This window comes from Orycteropus afer, unplaced genomic scaffold, assembly GCF_000298275.1.
Source record: "Orycteropus afer afer isolate SDZICR_OR568_19922 unplaced genomic scaffold, OryAfe1.0 scaffold00694, whole genome shotgun sequence".
In the NCBI taxonomy this organism is placed as follows: Eukaryota; Metazoa; Chordata; class Mammalia; order Tubulidentata; family Orycteropodidae; genus Orycteropus; species Orycteropus afer.
The window spans coordinates 694,990-714,174 of NW_006922281.1; the positions used below are offsets into that span (position 1 = coordinate 694,990).

At 44.1% G+C, this 19,185-nt stretch overlaps 1 protein-coding gene across 1 annotated transcript; it reads left to right on the forward strand.

Moving 5' to 3' along the window:
• Positions 1-1,520: 1,520 nt before the first annotated feature.
• On the forward strand, positions 1,521-18,150 carry LOC103211106 (zinc finger protein 551-like). Its single transcript, XM_042783143.1, is given in 6 exon segments — positions 1,521-1,547; positions 11,663-11,755; positions 15,809-15,935; positions 16,576-16,759; positions 16,922-18,061; positions 18,063-18,150. Coding segments are annotated over 6 exon segments (1,659 nt in total).
• The last annotated feature ends 1,035 nt before the right edge of the window (positions 18,151-19,185 follow it).

Sequence of the window (19,185 nt, forward strand, 5' to 3'; positions counted from 1 at the left end):
GAGGCGCAGGGTCATGGCCCGGCGCTTACACCTGAGCCCTCCCTGGCCCTGCAGGGCTCGGCCAAGGCCCATGGGTGTCTCCCCAGCCTGGAAGTCATCATCCCTGTGCCTTCCAGAGCCTCTCCAGACCAGGGCCTCTGCCTGTCAGACTCCTGATGATTCCGTGGTGTTAGAAATAATCAAAACTCACTGAAAGTTCAATATAAAGTTATTCTGAACAGTTACCGGATGTGGATACAAGAGAAAGGAAATGGCTTATAAAGAGAAGAGGAGGGAGAAATAGAGAGCAACCATTGGCTAATGTGAACATGACTGAAGCCTCCCTTCCCTCTTCTGCTGACATCAACTGTTAACAGTTTACTTCTGGTCTGGGTGCTGAGAATGGGGCCCGCCACCCATCTGCAAGGAGCCCTGGTGGTGCAGTGGTTAAAGCGCTTGACTGCTAACTGAAAGGCTGGTGTTTTGAACCTAGCAGTTGCTCCAGGTTTGGGAACATGTGGCAGTCGGCTTCTCTAAGTTTACAGCCTGGAAACTCAATTGGACACTTCTACCCTATCCTAAAGGGCCCCTGTGAGTCCATAGAATTTACTCCATGGCAACAAGTTGATTTTTGTTTTTCCCCACCTGTAGCCATGAGTCCTTTTGAGATTTAAATTAGGAATTAATGGTTTGAAGACTATCCTTTTCTACCAGGATAAGACAACTTTACATTCTACCGAGCTGTTTCTGGCAGGCTTTTGCAGTTTGTGTCAGGTCTTTTATGGTTAATATTTGAATTTGTAGATAAGAAAAACCTTAAAATCAAAGTAAAATATCTATTTTCCTTACCTCCTATTCAACAGTTGATTTAGACGAGTGTTATTCAACCCTCTCTCAGACTCATGTAGTCCCTGGAAAGTGCAAACAGTAGAATGCTTGGCTGCTAAATGGAAGTTTGGTGTCTGGAGTCCACCCAAAGGTGTCTTGAAAGAATGGCCTGGTGATCTACTTCTGAATAATCAACCATTGAAAACCCAATGGGGCGCAGTTCTACTCGGACATAACGGTCGTCATCATGATTCAGAGTTAACTCCACACAATTGGGTTTAGGCCTCACAATTGCCTGAGGAGTTTCACAATGTACTGAAGCCTTCATCTCCCCACAGAGGTTTTAATTTGGTTTGGTTTCTGAACCAGGCATCACCAGGTGGTTTTGATCTACTGGGTGGTTGAGACCTAGTGACTCGATTAAAAGCATTGTCTGGAATGACAGATGTCACCTTCCAGGGTCCCATCAGTACTCCCCTCTACAACCTCTGGTGACTGGGCTGCTGTATGTGCTCTTGTATTTTGGGTCAAATATCAGCATTTTGTTTGGGTAAAAGTAACCTCATTCCAAATCCACCTGTCTCGAAGGCCAGGCAGGATTGAGATGTTTCCTCTCATTCTTACCAAAATAACCATTTCTATTTTGTCCCAATTAATAGCACATCCTGTTCCCAATGGAAGGTGACCTACTTGCTGGAGAATGGGCAGTAGCTATGGTCTCTCAAAAAGCACCTGTCCAGGTAAGTAGCTGAGAGCCAGTATGTGGGAGTCACTGTGGCCTTTAGACTGTTAGGGGACACTGCTTCTGCAAGTCAGGAATTTGTTGGGTGGCCCTAGAGCCCATTGCTTGACCCATGGCCCATCTGTCTTCCTGTCTCTTATCACACTAGGCTCGGACGAGGATGGCATGATGTATATATTCTGAAGGCAGAGTTGACTGTTTAACTGAATGTGAGTTGTAAGAGAAATGGAGGAGTCGAGATTGACTCCAAACAACTTTGTCCTTAGGAAGAGAAAGATACCCACACCTGCAAGTGTCCCATGCACCTTATTTGCATTATTAGCCAGCTGTCCAATCCCTTTGGTGTGTCACGAGCACCTATTTGCATACTCCCACTGACTCATTTTGTGGGACTCATAAAGGCCATATTAAGTAATTCACTGCACCACAATTGTTGATAGCAATATAACCTTGTTGCATGTAGTGATATATAGGTTTGTGGTGTAGTCCAGTGGCTCGATGGTGTTAATCTTGTACAGAGATAAGTAAAGTGTCCTACACATTCACAGGAGTAATTTCTCCCCAAAATGTTCTTGGAGACCAGAGGCACACGGAGCCTCATCCTCTTCGCAAGCACACTTACTCACTGTCGTCATTCTTTACCTTTTACATGCCCTGCTTTGATAAACCAGTTTGGCTGCTGGTGAACACCTTGCACTGACAGCTACATGCTTTCCAACCCTCAGTCACTTTGTGCTTATCAGGGGAGACCTCTGCCTCTCCAGGTTCCATTTTGCCTGAACTGTATGAACAAAATATTGCTCAAAAGTATTCAGAAAATTATAAACATTAGAGCTAATACCCTTGATATTGTTTATTATTATTTTTTAATTTTGTTTTTCTTTTGGGAAATATATATATAACTCTTCATTAACCAATTCAACATTGTTTACGTGTACAATCCAGTGATACTAGTTACAAATACCATTTTTTACAACCATCACCAATAGCTAAGGGAGACAAACTTGACTGTCAGTTTGTTGTATATGGTGGCTTGAGTGTTGTTGTAAGGCTGGAGGCTATGCTACCAGTGTTTCAAATGCCAGCAGGGTTACCCATGGTGGACAGGTTTCAGCAGAGCTTCCAAATTAAGAGAGACTCAAAAGAAGGAAGAGACCATCTACTTGTCAAAGAATTGGCCAGTGAGAACCTTATGAATAGCAGTGAAACACTGATACATTACTGGAAAACTTTATGAATAGCTCTGAAACACTGTGCAATATAGTGCTGGAGGACGAACCCTTCAGGTCGGAAGGCACTCAAAATACAACTGGAGAAGAGGTGCCTCCTCAGAGTAGAGCTGACCTTAATGATGTGGATAAGTAAAACTTTTGGAAACCCCATTTGCTGATGTGACACATCTCAAGATGAGAAGAAACAGCTGCAAACATTAATAATTAATAATTACAATTAATAATAACAAACCATTAATAAGTGGAACATGGAATGTATGAAGTATGACTCCAAGAAAATTGGAAGTTGTCAAAAATGAAATGGAACACATAAAGATCGATATCCTAGGTGTTAGTGAGCTGAAATGGACTGGTTTTGGCCATTTTGAATCAGACAACCATATGATCTACTATGCCAGGAATGACAAATTGAAGAAGAATGGTGTGGCATTCATCATCACAAAGAATGTATCAAGATCTATCCTGAAGTACAATGCTGTCAGTGATAGGATAATATCTACACACCTCAGAGGAAGACCAGTTAATACTACAGTTATTCAAATTTACACACCAACTGCCAAAGCCAAAGATGAGGAAATTGAAGATTTCTACCAACTTCTGCAGTCTGAAATTGACCAAACATCCAATCAAGATGTGCTGATTATCACTGGTGATAACTGGAATGCAAAAGTTGGAAACAAAGAAGAATCACTGGTAGTTGGAAAATATGGCCTTGGTGATAGAAATGATGCTGGATATCACATGATAGAATTTTGCAAGACAATGACTTATTCATTGCAAATACCTTTTTTCAACAACACAAACAGAGGCTATACACATGGACTTGACCAGACAAGAGTACACAGGAGTCAGGTTGGCTACATCTGTGGCAAGAGGTGATAGAGAAGCTCAGTATCTTCAGCCACAACAAGGCCAGGAGCTGACTGTAGAACAGACCATCAACTGCTCACATGCAAGTTCAAGTTGAAGCTGAAGAAATTAAAAGAAGTCCACAAGAGCCAAAATATGACCTTGATTATATCCCTCCTGAATTTAGAGACCATCTAAAGAATAGATTTGATGCACTGAACACCAATGACCAAAAACCTGAGGAATTGTGGGATGATATCAAGAACATCATCCATGAAGAAAGTAAAAGGTCATTAAAAAGACAGGAAAGGAAGAAAAGACCAAAATGGATGTCAGAAGAGACTCTGAAACTTGCCCTTGAATGGAGAATAGCTAAAGCAAATGGAAGAATCAACAGGATAAAAGAGCTGAACAGATTTCAAAGAGCAGCTCAAGAAGACAAAGTCAATTATAATAATGAAATGTGCAAAGACCTGGAGTTAGAAAGCCAAAAGGGATGAGCACACTTGGCATTTCTCAAGCTGAAAGAACCAAGGAAAAAGATTAAGCCTCTAATTGCAATATTGAACAGTTCCCTAGCAATATGTTGAATGATCCAGGAAACATCAAAAGAAGATGGATGGAGGGGAGGAGAGGGAACACTGCAAAAAAAATAAATAAATAAATAAAAAGGCATTGACCCATGTCACTTTACTTTTCTGTGTTTATTTCACTGTACATAAATTATATTTCAACAAACTGTATTTAAAAAGAAGAAGAAGAAGGATAAGAAGAACTGAATACACAGTCACTATGCCAAAAAGAATTGGTAGATGATCATCCATTTCAGGAGGTGGCATATGATCAAGAACCAATGGTATTAAAGGAAGAAGTCGAGGCTGCACTGAAGGAATTGGTGGAAAACAAGGCTCCAGGAATTGATGGAATACCCATTGAAATGTTTCAACAAACGGATGCTGCACTGGAGGCACTCACTCGGTTATGGCAAGAGATTTGGAAGACAGCTACCTGGCTAACTGACTGGAAGAGATCCATATTTGTATCCATTCCAAAGAAAGGTGATCTTTTAATTACTGAAATAATTTAAAAATGGTTGCAGCAGTATATTGACAGAGAACTTCCAGAAATGCTGGCTGGATTCAGAAGGGGATGTGGAGTGAGGGATATCAAAACTGATGTCAGATGGATCTTGGCCCAAAGCAAAGAATACCAGAAAGATGTTTACTTGTGTTTTATTGACTATACAAAAGCATTTGATTGTGTGAATCATAACGAATTGTGGATAACATTGAGAAGAATGGGAATTCCAGAACACTTAATTGTTCTCATGAGGAATCTATACATAGACCAGGAGACTGTTGTTCAAACAGAACAAGGGGATACTGCATGGTTTAAAACCAGGAAGGTAGTACAGTCAGGGTTGTATCCTTTCACCATACTTAATCTACACGTTAAGCAAATAATCTGAGAAAGTGGACTATATGAAGAAGAACGTGGCATCAGGATTGGAGCAAGGCTCTTCAACAGCCTGAGATATGTAGATGACACAACTTTGCTTGCTGAAACTGAGGATGACTTGGAGCACTTACTGATGAAGATTAAAGACTATAGTCTGCAGTATGGATGACACCTCAAAGAAAACAAAAATCCTCACAACTGGACCAATAAGCAGCATCACGATAGATGGGGAAAAGATTGAAGTTGTCAGAGACTTCAAATTACTTGGTTCTGCAATCAACGCCAAGGGAAGCAGCAGTCAAGACATCAAAAGACAAACTGCATTGGCAAATCTGTTGCAAAAGACCTCTTTCAAGTGCTAAAAAGCAAAGATAATTTCCTTGAAGACTAAGATGTGTCTAACTCAAGCCATAGTATTTTCAGTCACCTCACATGCATGTGAGAGCTGGACAATGAATAAGGAAGACTGAAGAAGAGTTGATGCTTTTGAGTTGTGGTGTTGACGAAGAATGCTGAAAGTACTGTGGACTACTAAGAGAACTAACAAATCTGTCCTGGAAAAAGTGCAGCCAGAATGCTCTTTGGAGAGAGAATGGCCAGACTTCGTCTCACCTACTTTGGTCATGTTGTCAGAAGAGACCATTCCCTGCAGAAGGGTGTCATGGTTGGTAAAGTGGAGGGTCAACAAAAGAGGGGAAGGCCCTCAACAAGATGGATTGACAAGGGCGCTGTAGTAGTGGGCTCAGGTATAGTAGGGATCATGAGGCTGGGACAGAACCAGGCAGTGTTTCGTTCTGTTGTACATAAGGTCGCTATGAGTTGGAAATGACTTGATGGCACATAGCACAATCGTAACAACCATCACCACTATCCACAGCCAAATTTCCCATCACCATAACCCTCCCTCCCTGCCCTGGTTCCCTCAAGTCAGTTTGCATCTCTAGGTATCTGCCTAGTCTAGACATTTCGTAGAAGTGGGAACATACACTTTGTCCTTTTGTAATTGACTTATTTCACTCAGCATGATGTTTTCAAGGATCTTCAATGTTGCAGCATATATCAGAATTTAATTTCTTATGGCTGAATGACACTATTTATTTTGTTTTTTGTTCATTTGTCTGATTTATTTACATACTTACGTGACTAAATGCAATTGTGAGTAGAATCCGGAACAAGATAGAATGAGCCCAATTGCAAAATACTTTGCAATTTAGCAAAGATCTTCTAAATGGGGTCAAAGTGACAACAGCAACTCAAAAGATTATATAGGAAGCATAGGGGGCAGTTAGTTTTATGTTCATGGGAGAGGGCTGATTCCGGAAAGGATGGTGAGAATGAGAGCACGACTCAAAGAATATAATCAGTGTCATTGATTTGTACGTGTAGAAATTGTGGAATTGGTGTATGTTATGCTGTACATATTCTCAACAACAATTAACTATAAAATAAAATAAATTAGAAAAAAGTTCATATTTAAAAACAAAGCCATTATTTTATTTAGAAGGAAATACTTCACAATGTATGTACTAAAAGAAAATTGATTTAAAAAATTTTTTTTTTTACTTTGACCTGCTAGTTATTGTTCTTCCAAACAGTCCCATTTTCCTTTGAGACCCATCGTCTGTCAGGAAACGTGCTGGACACTAGGGTTACCCAAGGTCAGGCGTAGTAGACGTTCTGCCATGCGGGATGGGTAGTTCTTAATGGGGAGACGTTTAAAGAAACAAAACCTTGCCCTACAATGTGCTGAGCAGTCTAGGAGAGAGCCTAGGGTGCTAGATGGCTCCAGAGGCAAATTCTGCAGTGTGGGATAAGTGAATCTAGGGAAGGAGGCTGCGATGTATAAAGTGGTAAGAAGACTAAAATGGATATGTGGATACATAACAAAATAAAAACCAAGTGTCCAGTGAGTAGATTCTGACTCAAGGCACCCCATGTGAGTCAGAATAGCACTGTGTTCCAGAGGGTTCTGCAGGCTGGCATGGGTGCAAATCTTAAACAATAGCAAAACCAAACCAAACACTGAAGTACTGACATACCAGAGTTACATGACTTCAGACCTAAATTATCCTTCCATTTTGAATTTATCTCAGATTTTCATTTCTACTTTTCTAAAGAAAGCAGTCAGCCTTTTTGTCAAAGTCTTCCTGTTTAAAAATCAAAGGCAAAAGTTAGAACTTCTAACCCAGATAAAGAGTTTTTTAGTGTCTGAAGAATGCTTCTGCAGCTCGCTCCAGAGAAGTCACCTTGGTCAGCAGGAGGAGGAGAAATAGAAGTGATGATATTCCATGAAGTTAAGGCCTATGAAGAACTCTAACCTAAAATAGATACATATCAAGTCTTGGCTCACATCCTGACACCCAAATGAGGTTTTCACTCACCAGGATTTCCCACTGCATCCACTGGTCCTCTAAAACTGTAACTAAGAGAAGGAGACAGACTTCAGATGTGACAGAAAATCAGCCCCTGGAAGATGCTTTCTTGAAGAACTCTCAGATGTACTAACCTCAGGAGGCAACGGATGAAGTTACTGAAAGTGTCTATGTTTGTAGTTGAACAGACCGTGTGTAGCTTTTGTTGTGCTTCCTCCCCGACCCCATGTGCCTTCCAGCAAATCCTTTGTTCACTAGTTTTTATAAACCTACACTGTTCTCCCACAATTTTGAGAATTTCTTGCCTGGATATTTGTTAAATGTCTTCCCATTTAAAAATAATTCTATTCCTTTAACAAAAAATTTTATTTTAATTTCTAGCACAGTGTCAGCCTAGTGTTTTCACTAAGACACTGTGACCTTTCAGAAGCAGATCAGTAGGTACCTTGGGTGGCTTTGAACTGCCAACCTTTTGGTTAGTAGCTGAGTGCTTAAGTGGTTACACCACCCAGGGTGTTCTTTGATTACTTCATGCTGCTCTAACAGAAAATACCATGTTGGAATGGCTTGAACAAACAGGAATTTATTCTCTTACACGCTGGAATGGCTTGAACAAACAGGAATTTATTCTCTTACAGTTTAGGAGGCTAGAAGTCCAAGTTCAAAGTGCCAGCCTTTAGGAGCTGGGTGAAAGCCCTTCGACTTTGGGCTTCAGGTCTGCCTCTTGCTCCCGGCCCCCTGGAGCTAGAGGTGTCTCTTCACTCAGGCAGCTGGTGGCTGCTTAGGCTGACAAGCCCAAGGTTGACAAGTAAAAAGACACAGTCCTGATATTACCAAACCACTTGGCAGGCCATTGAGAGTCCTAAGATCAAGTCCATTAAGAGTCCTAAGATCGGCAGGGCATGGCAAGCTGCTGAATGACAACTTGGCTACATGCAGGGTTCAAGCATGCAAAAGCTAGAGACCTTCCTCAAAGTTGCTTCTTATATATACTCGAAGCAGCCCACATCCCTAAAGCAGCCACCCAGCTGCTCCAGTAGATTCCACCATGGAACTAATTCCCAATCCTACCATGGATAATAATTACATCTAGCTGCCTAGCCACTCAACCAGGCCCAGCCAAGTTGACAAATAATCTTAAGTACCACAGACTCCAAATGGATACATGAAAAGGAGGAAATAAGGCTTTAGCGAGGGTGACATCGTGTGAAAATCCATAGAGGCCAATTCCTGGAGCTCACTGTCAGTCCTAACTGCTAAATCACAGGACACACCCAGTGGCTTTGTTCTTGTGTCTTCAAGTCCCCTCTACCAACTTTGTTCACTTTCACTACACTTGGGACATAAATTCCTAGATATCATCTAATTCTCAAATTCATAGGCCTTCCCCTAATTTCTACATCTTAATGGGGTCCTCCCAATCTTCACTGGAGTCCCTAGGTGGTACCAATGTTGAAGCCTTCAAGTACTAGCTCAAAGGTTGGTGGTTCTAACCTATCAAGAGGTGCCTAGGAAGGGTGGTCTGGAGATGTGCTTCTGAAAGCTCACAGCCTTGAAAACCCTATGAAGCAGTTCTATTCTGCACACACGGGGTTGCCATGAGTCAGGACTGACTCCACAGCAACTAACACCACCACTCAGTGTTCTCCCTTTTGCTCAGTAAAAGCAAAACCAAAGCCATTGCCATGGAGTTGATTCTGACTCATGGCAACCCCAAGTGTCACAGCAGAACTGCTTCATCAGGCTTTGTCAACTGAAGTCTTTTGGAAGCACGTTATCGGGCCTTCTTCCAAGGTCCCACTGGGTTGGTTCCAACTGCTAACCTTTCTGTTAGTCGTTCTGCATATACTCTTTGTCATTTCCATCCAGAAAGCTCAGGACTCAGCTCCTTGCCCTATTTTAGTTCCAATTCCTCACCAAAAGATGTTCCAGTTCTCCAGCTCCTCCAGGTCTGCCATGAGGGAGTTTGTGTAGCTGTAAAATATCAGTCACCATTTTCTACAAATTCATGCTTACCAACTGCCACTTTCTCAACTGCTGACTAAAAGTCAATTGTGCCAATATCTACAGCATTTTTCTGAACCTCATCAAATTCTCCCTCACTCTTCATGTGTATTTTCATCCTACATCCACAGAAAAATACAATAAAATAGGAACTCTTAAATTCCTACCATAAAGTCTGAACATTCACCCTACATATATTCATTTCTTTCCTTCCTTTCTGTTCAAAATGAAAGGGAGGCTTCCCTCCCAGTTTGGGGTTTGCCCCTAGCTGTGTGGCATTGATTCCATCTTTTCTGGATTCCCTGAGCCACTTTGCTCTTGTGACTTGTCTCTGCCATAAATCCAGCCACTACCTCTTCATACCATTCCATCAGCATTAATCATACACTTTTGGCTTTCCTTTGAAAAAGGAACAACTCCTTGATCATTTGCCTTCATCAACCTCTGGAAGCATCCATCTCTCTTAACCCTTTAAAGCTAAATTTCTTTGGAGGGAGATGGCACTTGTGCTTCCTCTGTCTTCCTTGAATGTACCTGATAGCTCAGTACAGCAAGTCTTGCATCCCAAAGCACCATTGCCATCCTGATAGGCTGGGGCACCAACTATCCCCCTTATTTCTGGTGACTCTCTTACCAGCTTAGTTTAATTTTCTTCTAGTCAGCATTTAACTGCAGGTCAGTGCTCCTTTTTGATGTGGATTCTATATCAAAGCTGGCTGCTGATTCCTTATTGCCTCACTAGGGGAGGCTTCACCCATTCTTGCGTGGGTGCCTGCCGTTCCTTCCTTGGCTTCTTTTTTTGTATTGTGGTGAAAATAAACATAACAAAATATATGCTAATTCAACAATTTTGGTATGTATAGGTAGCGTAGTGCCTAAGGCACTTGACTGCTAACCAGAAGGCTGGCGGTTCAAACCCACCAGCCGCTCCTCGGAAGGGAGGTTCGGCAATCTACTTCCGTAGTGATACTGCCTCCGAAACCCAAGAAGGGTCTCTATGAGTTGGGTCTGACCCGACAGCAAATAACAACAACTCTGACAAGGACTACATTCTTCAGTTGGGAAACTGCTTTCCTCATCCTTTTCCAAGTTAGTCCACCACCACTAATGTAAACTAAAACTAAAAATAAACCAACTCTGCCACCGAGTCAAATCCTGCTCATAGCGACCCCTCCTTGGGTTTCCGAGGCGGTATCACTATGGAAATAGATTGCCCAACCTTCCTTCCCAAGAGTAGCTGGTGGGTTTGAACCGCCAGCCTTCTGGTTAGCAGTTAGGCACTGGGCCACCAGAGCGCTTATGGAGGAGTTCTATTTTGTCTGACAGGGTCACCATGAATCAAAATTGACCAGAAGACAATGGATTGGGTTGGGTTTCTCATGGAGATGATGGAATCGCTGGAGAAGTGTTTCCCTTGCTCTTAACTGAACAAACTGAGGCCCACAAAAGTAACTCCAAAGCTTCAGAACACAGGCATTTAAACTTGGAGATAATGCTTATTACGTTCAGCTCTCAATGTTTACCTTTGAGTTTAATGACTCTATGGAGTGATTATGTCCTTCAATCTATAGCCTCTGGGAGCATGCTAATCTTCATGAAGTCTGAAATAATGCTTCCTAACACTTGGGTGGGGAGCTCTGGTAGCATAGTGGCTAAAAACCCAAGGAGGGGTCGCTATGAGTCGGGGCCGACTCGACGGCACACACCACCACCACCACCACCACCACCACCACTTGGGTGATTAGTTGAAGACAATGCGCCCAAGCAGTCTCCGAACGGCTCTTTTAAGCAGGGACGAAGGCTCTTCCTGCCTTAGGAAACAAAGGACGCCAAGCCTCAGGACCCCTAAAAAGGTCCTTAGGTCCGCAGGGTGGCCCGAAAGCGCTTAGCGCTTCGCCGCGATCTATGCAACTGTGGAAACTACATTACCCATAAAGCGTTGCGCGGAGCGGCAGCGGCATTGAGCCAATGAAAATCTAAACAGGTATTTCCTCTAGCGCACATCACGTCAGGGCGGGACATCCGGTGTCTTCCTCGTCGCGGTCATTTTGGAAGTTTTCTGTTGGGCTTACCTGATTAGAGGCTACGGTAAGACGGTGCATAGAGAGCAAATATGAGAGAAGGCGTTCTCTTCAATACACAGAGACGTGTGTGAGGGCCCACTGCGGCGCGGTCCTCGGTGATTGCGTCAACACCAGGCTGAGGGCGGCCTTTTCCAAGTCCCCGCCCATCGCACGCCGCTCCGCCCACAGGCTCCAATGGCGGCGGCCGCACTGAGGCACCTGGCTCAGGTAAATGCTGCACCTTGCAGGCCCTCATCCACCCTTACTCCACCTCCCATTCCTCAAGCCTCCGGTATGGGGCGTCTGCTCACGTCCCTGCAGCGTGGGCCCCAGGGCCCTGGGCAGTGAGGCGATCGTGAGTGGGTCTCCCGTCCGGACCGTGGTGTGAACAGGTGTGGGAGGGTGCTCCAGGCGGAGAGGCCGGTTCGTGTAAATGCTCGCAGTGCGACGGGGCCGGGAGCGCTCGAGAAACCCGGAGACCCTCTGTGTCGTCAGGGAACCGCTAGTGGTAGGGCTCCAGCCTGGAGTAGGCTTCTCGGGACGCTGGGCGCCGTGTAGGGTTGGGAGCAGAAGAGGGACCTGTTGTGTGGTGGGCTTTACAACGCTTTCCCTGAGTGTATGGGAGCTGCTGTGTGGAAAGTGAATTTGCTCTGAAAACTTCTACCCAAATCACAACTAAAAAAATAAAAAGGAGTAAAGGGTCTTGACACGTGGCACACACACACAAAGCTTTCTCCAAGCTGCTCAGGGAAAGACCAGGTTGTAAGGGACGTGATCAGAGTGAGGCCCAGGGAGGTTGAGTCCTTGTCCAAGGGACGGCTGGTAAGAGTTGGCGCTGCGCAGTGCGGCACTGGCACCTAGGTTATTAGCCTGGCACCCCGAGGTCACCTGGCTCCAGGGTGCCTCTGAACCCCTGCAGCCCTACTACCATGGTCATCTGTTTGTCATGACTGTTCTCTTTCCACAGGTTCCCATGACTGGAAAAGCGCTTATGGACCCTACCCAGGTGAGTGGAGGGTATCCCAGAGCCTCATTGGTCCTGACCCCACCCAAGTGTTCTTTCAGATTGTGATATCCTGGGATTCTTCACCTGCTGTTCTTCTAGGTTTGGCCTGAGGATCTTGAAGAAATCCCCAAGCTTGGGGTACTGTGTTCAATCTTGGGCTTATGTAGACTGGCTCATATTGTTGGAACTAATGGGATGATAGCGGGAAGTTTGTCCCTGGCTTAGGTAACCATATGTGCAAATGCTTGGAGGTATTTTAATTTGACCCAAGGGGTTCTGTGGGTACCATAGGTATTCTGTCAGGTGCTTCATGAGGAAGTGAGACTCATGTAGGAAGGCAGCTAAACAAGTAGAATTTAGTTCTCACAGAGCAAACTATAGAATGCTTCAGTGCATCACCACACAGGGTGTCACACAAGGGGGCCAGGTAACAGCTAGCTAGAACTGTAGGAGAAAGCAAACAGCATGGGGTCTCCAGGTAAGTGCACGCTTGAGTCTTATTGATCAGTTTAGAAGTTTCTAGTGCCTTAACTCAGGAATATGGGACACAGTCAGGAGGGGCAAGGAGAGATTATAGTTGGTCATTAAGTGACTGGGAAACAAGATATCAACAAGGTCTCCATCACAGAAAAATGTATGGGGCATAGCTAGGAGGGCTAGTAAGAGACTAGAACTGTTGAGAGACTGTGACAAGATACAAATGGCCATGTCAGAAAGTGAGTGAAAAAGCAATTAAGAGAGATCAAGGGATGCCAAGGCAACAAATTATGAGACCACATATTGACTTTATGACAGGAGATAAAATTGAGTTAAAGTGTTCAGAGAATCAAAAGTCTCCTTTTTTTGTCATGGCAAGAGCGAGCAGGAGACAGGAGGCAGGCTTGAAATGGCTTCCTGAGAAGTTGAATGTCTATTCTGGAGATGATCTGATTGGTGTCACCTCCCAGCATGGGAGGCTGCAACATGGAGACCAGACTGTGGGTGTGAAGGATTTGGCAGGAAGACCAGGGAGAAGTCTGCTGCACTAATCCAGGTGTATGTTGACAGTGGCTGGACCAGTATGGTGGTTGTGAAAGTGGGGAGAATGGTTGGTGTCTTAGTGCATCCATAAGTGGATGGCTTTCACAAATGGAAATTTATTTTCTCACAGTTTAGGAGGTTAGAAATCTGAATTCAGGCTGCCAGCTCTAAAGGTAGATTTCTTCTCTGTCAGCTCTAGGGGATGATCCTTGTCTCCTTCTGACATCTGTGGGCCCAGCATTCCTTAGAGATCCCCATGTATCTTCCTCTGGGTCTAGGAGGTTGTCAGTGCAGGGACCCTGGGTCCAAGGCATGCTCCACTCCTGGCTCTTTATTCTTGGTGGTAGTGAGGTTGCTTTTCATTCTGCTAGCTTTTCTTTAATGTCTTGTAGGATAAAAGGTGTGACTCAAGCATAGTGGAATTTGAGTAAGAGTATAATGTGAGTCAGATCCTCTTGTGAGCCTGTGACTCAAGACACACTTACACACTAACCCTGCCTCATTAACATGTAGATGTTAGGATTTATAACACATTAAATGAAGGATGATTACATCAGAGCACAAAATAGAGGACAACCACACAATGTTGGGAATCATGACTTGACCAAGTTGACACATATTTGAGGGGAACACAATTCAGTCCATGACAGATGGATTCTAGATTTTATTTTAAGTAGGGCTGTTTGAATTTTCTGATTTGAGAGTAAGGCAGTAAGGTAGTAAGGTCCCATCAAGTGAGATAGGGAAGTTGGTTGTTGTTGTTGTTATGTGCTGTTGAGTTGGACCTGACTCATAGCGACCCCTCCTTGGGTATCCAAGGCAGTATCACTACAGAAGTAGATTGCCTCATCTTCCGTCCAAGGAGTGGCTGGTGGGTTTGAACCGCCAGCCTTCTGGTTAGCGGTCAAGGGCCTTAGGCACTATGCTACCAGAGCTCAGTACTAGGAATAATTTTCTTTGGGATCAAAAGATTTGTTTTTGGCCATGTTATGAGTATGAGGTATGTCCGAGAATTATGAATTGAAGTATTAAGTGGGCAGCTAGACAACAGATCTGGAACTCTGAAGAGAGGTTTGGAATGGAGGTATCTCCAAAGGTCGTGGCCAATGTGTGGACCTGGATAGAGCTGTGGCTCCTCTTTACTAGGGACAGTCTGGTCATGGTGGTGATGCTGATAGCATGCCAGCAAGGGGAGGATACAGGCTGATGACACAGCTACTTGGGTCTCTCTTTGTGGGTGGAGTGCATCACAAACACAGGTGAGGAAGAGAAATGGCCATGGGAAGTGTAGAAGAGAGGATGACCTGGAAGGTGGTTAAGGCTTCCAAGGTATGAATGGGCGTGAGATGGATATGGAGGCATGGGAGTGATAGAGGCAAGATGACAGTGAGGCCTGGATTGGTGCTTATTTACCATGCTATGGATGCACCAGAATTTTGTTGTGAATCTCGTTTGGGCTTAGTGTGCTTTAGTCAGGTTGTAGATTAGCTCTGGGCCATAAGCAATCATTTTGGAAGGTCCAGGGGTCAAGGGCTACTGAGGACTGGCTTTGAATGATGAATGAAGGAAGGCTGTGACTCGTGTGGGACAGCAAGTATAACACAAGTGGAAGAGGACCAAGGGTATCAGAGATCTACATGGTTTTGAGTGACTGAGTTCAAGGCAAGGAGGCCTTCCCAGTATAATTTGGGGTTGTGTCTGTCAGAGGGGACTACTTGAGGTCTGGGGTAGTACTGTATTCTGTTTGAATTTGTCAAACTCTCTAGATGCCATGTGCACAGCAACATGTGGGGAGGCCAAGGAGATGCCATGATGTGGGGCAGATGGAGGAGGAGGCTGTCAGAGTGCAAAATGGGAGAGAGTGTGGGAAAAAGTGTTATGTGGACATGGAGAGGAACATGAACTGATGGCCCCAGGGCCCTGTATTGGGGACCTAAGAGTGAAGGGTAAGCCCATATTTGGTTGTGTCTGGGAGGCACAGTCTGTGAGTCTCCAGAGAAATGCATGAGAAGGTACACATGTGGCTCTAATGCCAGACTATATCTTAGATCTAGTCTGTCTGCCCACTTAGCTCTTGGTGCCATCAGCTGACAGCAGTGAGAGGGAGAGGTGGTCAGTGGCACCAAGGCTTGGTCTTTCCTCTTAGGTGTGACCTGGGGAGGAGGGTGGCCAGAAGATTGACGTGTTGAGGGAAGAACTTGGGGTCCTGAGATGAGAAGCTAATCATAGAATGCACTGTTGCCCCATCACAGCAGGGTGGTGTGACCTTTGAGGACGTGGCTGTGTATTTCTCCCAGGAGGAGTGGGGGCTGCTTGATGAGACTCAGAGACTCCTGTTCTGCGATGTGATGCTGGAGAACTTTGCAATTGTAGCTTCCCTGGGTAAGACTCTCACACCCACCCAAGTGTCCTGAGCTATTATCTGCCTTTCCTCTTTACCTCAGAGACAACTGTGTCTTTCCACAGCCACACATAGGCTCAGCTACCTTCCCTACTTTCATCATATATGTTCTGTGGGTGCCAGGGCTGAGCTGTGTGTAGTGTTCTGAGCATTGTATTCTGTAGTAGCCTTAACATCTGCTGTGTGCAGGGAAAGGTCTGTGTGTCTGAAATTTTACATCAGACTAATGGAGCTCATTTGTGTCAGGATGACTGTCTTGATTCATGGCACTTTTATGCCCAGATTCTGCTCCTTTACTATAGCTGACATTTCCTCATGGTTGCCTGTGGTGGGAATTACAGGCATTGTCATAGTCACTACCAGTCATAAAGTCCTTCGGAAGGTTGTCGGCAGAGAAGTGACATCTTAGCTCTCCCTCCTGTGCTTCATCCCATCTTAGTGTCCTTGTAATCTTCAGAGTCTTAGTATTGCAGAGCAACCCATTCTGCAACGTGTCCCCAGCTTCCTTGTTATCAGAACAGTTCCATGGACTCACTCCTTGCGTGTGCTGCTCATTTATGATGTTTCTTCTTCTTCCCAGGAAAGTTGTTGTGCATTTCATCATTGTTTCTGTGCTTTCAGGTTCTTGGTCTGGAACAAAGGATAAGGAGGCATCTTCTAAGCAGAACGTTTCTGTGGAAATACAAGTCAAGACTTCAGAGACAGGTTTATCCACCCAGAACACTCACCCCTGGGAGATGGGTGTTCCATTCTTGAAAGATATTTTGCACATGACTGAGCAAGCATCATCCCCTGAGCAGAATCTGTGCTTGGGTGGGGCTTGTGTGAGATGCTTTTGGATGAGTGCAACCCTTCCCCAGCACCACAAGTCTCACAGTGGAGAGAAACACTTTAGAAGAGACAAGGATAGGGCCTCATGTATGAAGGACTTCATATTCCATGTGTCAGGGATGCCTTTCACCTGCAGGAAAGTTGGGAAAGACATCCCAGAAACTTTGAGCCTTCTCCAGCAGCAGGCCACTCCTAAGAGTGAGAAGCCATCCACTGGCCTTGAGTGTGGGGAGTCCTTTCACAGTGGAAAAAGACATTGCACGTGTAATAAACGTGGGAGATCTTCCAGCCACAATAACGTACTATTTCACCATGAGAGTGTCTGCACTCAAGAAGAACCTTATGAGGGTAGCAAATGTGAGAAAGACTTCAGCTGCAAGTACAGACTTGTTCAGCACCAGGGAATTCACACTGGAGAAAGGCCGTATGAGTGTGGTGAATGTGGAAAATCCTTTAGATACAAGTGCTTACTCATTTACCATCAGAGAGTTCACACTGGAGAAAGGCCCTATAAGTGTGAAGAATGTGGGAAATCCTTTAGAGATTCCTCAACCCTAATACAGCATCAGAAAATTCACACTGGAGAAAGGCCTTATGAGTGCAGCGAATGTGGGAAATGCTTTAACCGAAAATCTGACCTTAATAAACACCAGAGAAGTCACACTGGAGAAAGGCCTTTTGAGTGCAGTGAATGTGGGAAATTCTTTGGTCGTCACTCCCTCCTTCATAAACATAAGAGAATTCACTCTACAGCTACGCCATATGAATGCAGCAAATGTGGAAAATTTTTTAGTTATTGTTCTTACCTGAATAATCACAGGAGGATTCATGCAGGAACAGAGCTATACGAATGTTGTGAATGTGGAAAATGTTTTAGCCAAGGATCCAGCCTTATTCAACATCAGAGAATTCACATTAGATCCATGACATATGAGTGTGGTGAATGTGGGAAATCTTTTAGCCGCAAATCTTTACTCATATACCATCAGAGAGTTCACACTGGAGAAAGGCCTTATCAGTGTGTGGAATGTGAAAAATCATTTCGCCATCGTTCAGCCTTCATTCGACATTGGAAAATTCACACTGGTGAAAGACCTTATGAATGCATCAACTGTGGAAAATTGTTCAGTCGTAGCTCCCACCTTAATAAACACAAGAGAATACACAATGGAGAAAGGCCTTTGAGTGTAGCGAATGTAGGAAATCCTTTTGCTACAAACATGGCTTCATTTGACACTGGAGTTCACGTTGGAACAAAGCCTTACAAGTGTGGAGAATGGGAAATCCTCTAGGCAAAGAAGCACCCTCATTCAATACCAGAGAATTCACATAGAAGCCAGTCCTAATAAGTGTGACAGATGTTAAAAATTCTACAGCTTTGATCAGAATGTTCAATAATGGTAGTTGGGCACCTTCCAGTTCTGGTCTCTTGGCAAAGAAGGCAGTTAACCATGTATTCCATTTCCTTCTCCTGTTCCTAATTCTGCTTCTTCCTCTGTTGTTCCAGGCAAATGGAGAACAGTTGTGCCTTGGGTGGCTGCTTGCAAACTTTTAAGAACCCAGGCACTACACCACAAACTAGGAGTAGAATAGAAGTACTAAACGTATTTTGGGGCCAGTTTAGCCTACACCTGCAGACCAAGGAACCAAATCCCATGAGGTGTTTTTTGTACATAAGAAGAAGCTGTCTCAGCAGCTACTCTTATTTTGTTGTTATTGTAGATATATGTGCACACAGCTTTTGCCAATTCAATGTTTTACAGGTGTAAAACTTAGAACATTTACAGTAATTTGACTGTGCAACCCTACCCATAATCAATGATTTTCCATCACCATGAATGGGAACTCAGTATTCCATTAGCATTAATCTTCCCTTTTCCCCTCCCTCCCACCCCTGGTAACCACTAATAAACTTTATTCTCTATACATCTGTCTTTTGTCTTTTTATATAAGTGAGATCATACAATGTTTGTCTTTCTGTGATTGACTTAATTCACTCAGAATAATGTCTTCAAGCGCCATCCATATTGTAGAATGTGTCAAGACTTCTGTAAAAATTTACAGTGTTAGAAACTCCATGGGGCACTTCTGCTCTGTCCTATACGGTCACTATGACCTTATAAAATGTATATACCTCTTTAATAGTTCATCCACACATGTTCCAATGGCTGTAGTTGTGTGGATTAAGTGTGTAGAGACATGCAGGACTTCCAGACCCATGTCTCTTAGGTGGAAACTTAACTACTAAAAGGATTTGGCCTTTGATCTTGATTTCTGAGAGATAACCTCTAAACCCTTGGGGTCTCCTGGATGTTTAGAGTGTCCTTGTTAACTTAGGAGGGAGTTCTCCCTCACCAGGAAGTTTACACTAAGGAAGTAACTTATTTTGGGGCTGGCCAT